The sequence below is a fragment of the Aquarana catesbeiana genome, linkage group LG08 (genome assembly GCF_042186555.1).
Source record: "Aquarana catesbeiana isolate 2022-GZ linkage group LG08, ASM4218655v1, whole genome shotgun sequence".
NCBI lineage: Eukaryota > Metazoa > Chordata > Amphibia > Anura > Ranidae > Aquarana > Aquarana catesbeiana.
In genome coordinates this window covers 57,120,316-57,127,668 of record NC_133331.1, presented here as the reverse complement: position 1 = coordinate 57,127,668, position 7,353 = coordinate 57,120,316, and the positions used below count along the sequence as shown (strand labels likewise).

Below are 7,353 nucleotides of genomic sequence, written 5' to 3'. Positions count from 1 at the left end.
CAGAAATGATAAGGCAGTAGGGCAAAGGGAACTGTTCCACTGCTTTCCAAGACGATGTCCCACGTGCTACCAACACAGCTGGAAAACTATATATGTACAGTGTTGTGTACAATACAGCTCAGTCCTCATTAGTTCTCAGAATCCCTAATTGGAGACCATTCAGTTGCCTTGACATGAAGACTCAGCTTGATTTGGGACAAGTTGGGTAATTAACCAGTTCTCCTCATCTTGCAGCTCTAGGTCCTGGGTTCAGTTTCCACCACCAACTCTATCTGCATAGTTACCGCATTCTCCCTTTATCTTTTTGAGAAAGTGTTAAACAGCGTTGGACCGTTATATACTGTAGATGTCTCCGTTAATACATTTTTGAAACAGAGGCAGCTTTGTAGACACCAATAACCCTCAGGACACCAGCGATATGTGTAGTCAAGAGAAGTCAGTGCCATGAGAGTAGTCAAAAGTTCCATTTTATTAGTTAAATTGATATCAATCAAGTAGCCAATTAATTTTTGGTTCCCCTTTAGTAGGGCTTATAAAGATACGATATGTTGCCCCTTTATTTTTGAAGATTTATTACATAGTGGTAGTTTAAATAGCTTCCATTCACCGTGGCCACCCTGTGTGGGGGCATTAGAGTGTAAGTTCCTGTGATGCAGAAAATGACATTAGTGGTTCAATATTCTCTACAAAGTGCTGCAGCAAAAGGGTTATGCCGCGTACATACGATCGGATTTTCCGATGGGAAATGTTGGATGTGAGGTTGTTGGCGGTAAGTCCGACCGTGTGTACGCTCCATCGGGCAATTGCTGTCGGACTTTCCGCCAACAAATGTTGGCTAGCATGTTCTCAAATTTTCCGCCAACAAATGTGTGTTGTCAGGCTTTCCGATCGTGTGTACACAAGTCCGTCGGACAAAAGTCCAAAGTACAAACACGCATGCTCGGAATCAAGCACTCGGTCTTGTAAAACTAGCGTTCGTAATGGAGATATCACATGACTATTGAACGTCCTTTTTATCAGCTCGCCGTACGTCTTGTACGTCCCTACGCTCATAATTATTGGCCAACATTTGTGTGACTGTGTGTATGCAAGACAAGTTGGAGCCAACAGCCTTGGAACAAAATACCACGGAAAGTCCGATCATGTGTACGAGGCATTAGCGTAAATTAAAACAAATAAGCCATTGTGTTAATAAAGGATACAAAAAAACTGTTTATTTTTACTAATATTCAGCAACAGGTCCTCTCATCAGTGCGCAGTGACCAGTTCCTCCTAAAATAAAAAAGTAAAAATATTGGTTATATTAGTAACGTATACTTAAATCCTCACCCCAATTCCTGACAACATTTCTAAGAAGAAAGACTCAGCCCACGTTGCCTATTTTATAATATTGCATGGAACTGTAAGCTACTCTGATATTTTTAAATTTACATTGCAGGTGGGATAGTCTGCTGATAAAGCTGGTTCACTGCTAATGGAAATCTAATTTTACTAATTAGCCAGCTGATCAGCCTCATTCTCAAATGCTTTAATTTAAAATATGTGTTTGCAGTTCCAGCTCAGAGACAGCACTGTCACCGACAGCTGCAGATCCCAGGCTAAACACCAATCAGTGTGATTTTCGATCATGTGATCCCCATAATAGCCAATCATGCTTATCATTTACAGCCCAGGAGGTTTGTTTACAACAAAAAAAAAACCTCTGCAAGCTGCAAAGGCCGCTGTGCCTCTCTCTTTGTGCACCTGCAGTGCACAAAGATAAATGTATGAAGTACAATGTTAGAAATAATTACATTTTTAGAAAGATAATAATTTGCTTTAGTCCCCTTCCACACTATTGTGATGCGGGAACAAACACGATCCAGTGCCGGTTCCAGCATCTCCCTCGCAGACTGCACACTGCCCTCTGCAAACCGCTGGGTGTGTCAATACAAAGTTAATGACACCTCCAGATTGGTTTGCAGATCGCAGTGCAAACTGTGAATTTGGGTAGGAATCGGATTGCATGGGTGTTCACACCCACACGATCCTATTCCAGTGCGGGAAAAAAAATGCGAATCCAATGCAAACTGTATGGTTGAATTCGCATTGCACAGACTTGCATGTGATCTATACAGCAATGCAGTGCATATCACATGTAATGTCTGTGTTCGCAATAGTGTGAACCCAGGCTTATGAATGCAAAACGTCTGAATGAAAACTGATCTTTGTAAAACCAAAAAAAAAATAAATGTATTTTTGTTGTGATCACCTATTATGTATTGCCATTGTATTGCTATGTATTGTTCTATAGCAGGGGTAGGCAACCTTGCCGAAAAATGTTTTCAAAGAAATTGAGCGTGCCGATTTTAGAACAAAAAAATGTCAAATTCACACTCACGATCACGAAAATCATTTTTTTCTAAAGTAAGTGCTGTAAACTACTTTAGTAGTGAGAAATTAACATCCTGCCCTCTCACGTCTCAGATCAGGCCCAATTCATGCACCTTCACACCTCAGATCACTATACCCCCTGCAAATCTGTCCCACCACTGTACCCCCCTGCTCATCTGCCCCACCACTGTAACCCCCTGCTCATCTGCCACACCTCTGTACCCCCCTGCTCATCTGCCACACCTCTGTACCCCCCTGCTCATCTGCCACACCTCTGTACCCCCCTGCTCATCTGCCACACCTCTGTACCCCCCTGCTCATCTGCCACACCTCTGTACCCCCCTGCTCATCTGCCACACCTCTGTACCCCCCTGCTCATCTGCCCCACCAATGTTCCCCCTTTCTCATCTGCCCCACCACTGTACCCCCCTGCTCATCTGCCACACCTCTGTACCCCCCTGCTCATCTGCCACACCTCTGTACCCCCCTGCTCATCTGCCCCACCACTGTAACCCCCTGCTCATCTGCCCCACCAATGTTCCCCCTTTCTCATCTGCCCCACCACTGTACCTCCCTGCACATCTGCTCCACCGCCATACCCCTATGCTCTTCTGTCCCACAACCGATTCATCTTCTCATCTGTCCTAACACTGAACTTATCTGCTCATCTGCCCCACCATTGTAACTCCCTTTCTCATCTGTCCCACCACTGTACCCCCCTGCTCATGTGTTCCACCAATGTACCTCCTTTCTCCTCTACACATCTGCCCCACCTCTGTACCCTCCTTTCTCCTCTACCCCAACACTGAACACCTCCTGCTCATCTTTTCCCTTCTCATCTGGCCCAACAATGAACCCCTCCCCTGCTCATCTGTCCCACCACTGTACTCCCCTGCTTTTCTGTCCCACCGCTGAACTCCCTTCTTATCCCTCCCATCACTGTACCTCCTGCACATCTGCCCCACCACTGTACCTACTTGCTCTTCTGCCCCACCACTGTAATCCCCCTGCTCATCTGCCCCATCGATGTTCCCCCTTTTCTCATCTGCCCCACCACTGTACCTCCCTGCACATCTGCTCCACCGCCGTATCCCCATGCTCTCACTACCTCATCACCTTCTCATCTGTCCTAACACTGAACCCATCTGCTCATCTGCCCATCTACCCCACCACTGTAACCCCCTTTCTCATCTGCCCCACCAATGTACCTCTTGCACATAGGGCTGCCACCTGTCCGGGATTCACCCGGACAGTTCGGGTTTTGGAATCATGCGTTCGGGTTTCAGACCACCTGCAACCTGGACACATTATTCAGACCAGACTATGGCTTCACAGCAGGGTTTCTGGCTGCAGTTGTGTAAGCCGAGAGTGTCTGTTACACTCTCTTTCACACTGCCCAAAGCCAGCACTAACAATTACACCTCCCCCCACACACAGGGCTTGATCTGCTCCTCTTCCTCCCACCCCTACCCCTCTGTGTCTGCCCACACTCCAATCCCCGGCGCTGTGCCTCAGAAAAGGAAAACGGGGGCCAGAAATTTGAAGTCCAGCAGCCTCAGCTACATCTGCATGAGAGGTGCTGACTGCCAAGGGGTTAGTGAGCTCACCATCCATCCCTGTCTGTGACCGAAGTCTCCCCCCGTTTCTCTCTCCTGCCTCTGAGTGAGTACACTAAGGTAAATCAGGGTTCTCAGAGCACCCCTTACATCAGAGTTCCCCTTTACACCAGAGGCCACAGTGTTGCCCCTTACATCAGAGTCCTCTCTGTACATCAGAGTTCTCAGTGTTCCTCCTTAGATCAGGGTTCCCAGAGCCTCCCTCATGTCAGAGTCCCCAGAGTCCCCCCTTACAGTGAAAGGGAACTCTGCGAGTTCAGATGCAAAAGAGGAACTCTGTGGACTCTGATGCAAAGGGGGACTCTTGTGATTAACTTCATTTGATTAGAAATGTTATCTAATTGCAAAATATATGTATAGTTTATACTATAAAAAAAGATTGCTGGGCACCGTTAAAGAGTTCAGGTTTGACTTGAAGAAAAGGTGGTAACCCTACTTGCACACCTGTCTCACCTCTGTTCCCCCTGCTCTCCTGCCCCACCACTGTAACCCCCTGCACATCTGGCCCACCAATACACCTCCTTTCACATCTGCCCCACTGCTCTACCCCCCTGCTTTTTCTGTACCACCACTGAACCCCCTTCTCATCTGCCCCAACACTAAACCCCCCTGCACATCTCTTGTACCTCCCTGCACATCTGCCCCACCGCTGAACCGCTCCTGCTCATTTTCCTGAGGCGCCGCAGCAAAAGTTGGGTGTGATTTTCGTTGCATTGAATACTGGCTGTGGCTTAAAGGGACACAGAGTGCAGGGGTTCAGTAGTAAGTGACACAAAGGTTCAGGAATAATTTCAACAAAGTTCCCAGAAGCTCAACAGTAATTCCACAAACTGTATTCTGATTGGTTTTCTCAATCACAGTGAAATCTCTTCTTTCTGAGATTGGTAGTGGCAACCAAGCGAGTCATCTTCCTCCAGATGGTGGGCAGGGCTAGCAGGACTGTGATTGGCTTTAGCAGTGGCCAATGACAGTCCTCCTCCTCCTGGAAACAGGGACCGCCCCCCCCAGCAGAACTGCACCCAATCCCTTCCCCATCACAAAAGCGGACGATCGCAGCTACAACAAAGTTAGAGAACCAATCAATGTTTCCCATCTTTTACAATGTGTGGGGGCACAGTGCCTCCCCCTCAGTACAGGTGCGGTGTGGGGAATTCTGAAATTGGAATGCATTCGTGTCTCACCGACACTTTACTGTGCTGCTCTGCTGATGGGAAGGAAGTCGAGTGCCGGCAAAAGAGGCTTCGTGTGCCGCTTGCGGCACCAGTGCCGGGGGTTGCCTACCCCTGTTCTATAGTATTCATGTCCTTGTATCTACTGACATCTAGTGCTAGTACATAGAGCCACAGCAATTTCTTTATTTATATTTTTAGTATTTTCCTGGTCCCCCTCTTGTTTTATGCTAGTTAGTGCAGTTCTAGCTGGACCCTCCCTGTTTTTCTCATGTTCTCTTCAGTTTCTTTGCAGAGGTGAGGTTTGGAAAGTCACTGAGGTGGATTTACCAAAACTGAAGAGTGCAAAATCTGGTGAAGCTCTGCATAGTATCCAATCACATAGCTCCCAACTGTCCCCCTGTCCCTCTTTTCTTCTCATTTGTCCCTCATTCTGGTCTTATTTATATATTTGTATATAAAATGCACTTTTTATCTTTTAACAAGTGTTTCCCAGTGCTAAACCTTTCATCCATCTTTTAAATGGCTGCATTTGTAAATTTCAAAAGCCAATATAAAGGAATAGTAGTGGTAAAAAAAAAAGCACTTCTGGGTTTAACCAATCTTTATTTTTATATAATTCTCCTTTAAGGGGGCGTGGCAGGGGGTGTGTCCTGTCCTGCTTTCAGTACGTGTCCGTGACTGCACTGTCCAGTATATTCAGATGATGTCCTATTAATACTGAAAAATATGCTGGAAAGCTCTGGGCTACCTACCTCCGATAAGTTGTAGAGAGGATCCTTCAAGTCTTCTGGGAAGTCTGGTAGAGGCATCCAGAACCCGGCCTTACTCTTCAGCCAATAAGTCTTCTGCTTCCCCTTCCCCTGGGAATGTAATCAGGATTTCAGTGCTTTTCCTTTTAAATTATTTCAGCTCACCTAAAGCTGATACTTCAATGTAAATACAGTATGTGAATAGGAAGAACATCTTTTTTTCTAGTTTTGAATAAAGTGTGGAAGGAAGAGAACTAAGGATGAGCTTTGGTTCCAAACCCAAGTATGGCTAAGCCTTCAAAAAAATTGTCATTGCCGGCCCAATCAGCTGCAGCCATGGGATTCCCCACCCTGCAGCTGTCCGTGCGGAAGGAATGGATACCTGTGACATCATTGGCCTAATATGGCCATATGGTTTTGCCCTTTTTGCTCGTTCCCGTGCGTTTGGCAGCCTATTGAAATTAATGGAATGTCAAAAATGTGCCATGCACGTTCTGGTGTGAACCGAGCCTGAAAGTTCAGTTGGACTTCAGGAAAATATTTTATTTTAATTTTACCTTTAGTCCCGCCCAATATAAATAAAGAAAACTTTATTTACCTAATTACGGCTGAGCGGCGGGCTTTGCAAGGACAGCATGAAGTAGACCAGGGGTCTCCAAACTTTCTAAGCAAAAGGCCAGTTTACTGTCCATCAGATTTTAGGGGGGAGGACTGTGGTCAGTGGGAGTAGAAAGAGTCCCGATGTCAGTGAGAATAAATAATGCCCATTGTTTGCTTCAGTGGGAGTAATTGTGCCCCATCATAAGTATCAGTGGAAGTAATTGTGTCCCATCATTGGTGTCAGTGGGCCCCATTGTTGGTGTCATTGGGAGAAATTGTGCCCAATCGTTGGTGTCATTGGGAGGCATTGTACCCCATCATTGGTGTCAGTGGGAGGATTTGTGCCCCATCATTGGTGTCATTGAGCCCCATTGTTGGTGTCATTGGATGAAACTGTAGCCAATCGTTGGTGTCATTGAGAAGAATTGTGCCCCATCATTGGTGTTAGTGGGAGATATTGTGCCGCATCATTGGTGTCATTGGGCCCCATTGTTGGTGTCATTAGGAAAAATTGCGTCCAATAGTTGGCATCATTGGAGGGAATTGTGCCCCATCGTTGGTGTCAGTGGGGGGAATAGTGCCCCATCGTTGGTGTCAGTGGGGGGAATTGTGCCCCATCGTTGGTGTCAGTGGGGGGAATTGTGCCCCATCGTTGGTGTCAGTGGGGGGAATTGTGCCCCATCGTTGGTGTCAGTGGGGGGAATTGTGCCCCATCGTTGGTGTCAGTGTGGGGAATTGTGCCCCATCGTTGGTGTCAGTGGGGGGAATTGTGCCCCATCGTTGGTGTCAGTGGGGGGAATTGTGCCCCATCGTTTGGTGTCGGGGGGAATTGTGCCCCATCGT

The 7,353-nt window shown here is 46.8% G+C and overlaps 1 protein-coding gene across 1 annotated transcript in view; it reads right to left on the bottom strand.

Annotated features, from left to right (window-relative positions):
- Window positions 1-1,248: 1,248 nt before the first annotated feature.
- LOC141106667 (guanylate cyclase 2G-like) overlaps window positions 1,249-7,353 on the bottom strand; it is a 93,361-nt gene continuing 87,256 nt past the window's right edge. The window contains exons 21-22 of the mRNA XM_073597608.1: window positions 5,914-6,021; window positions 1,249-1,272 (exon numbers count right to left, since the gene is read on the bottom strand). Of these exons, the coding sequence (XP_073453709.1) occupies window positions 1,249-1,272; window positions 5,914-6,021 (132 nt within the window). The remainder of the gene's footprint in view (window positions 1,273-5,913; window positions 6,022-7,353) is intronic.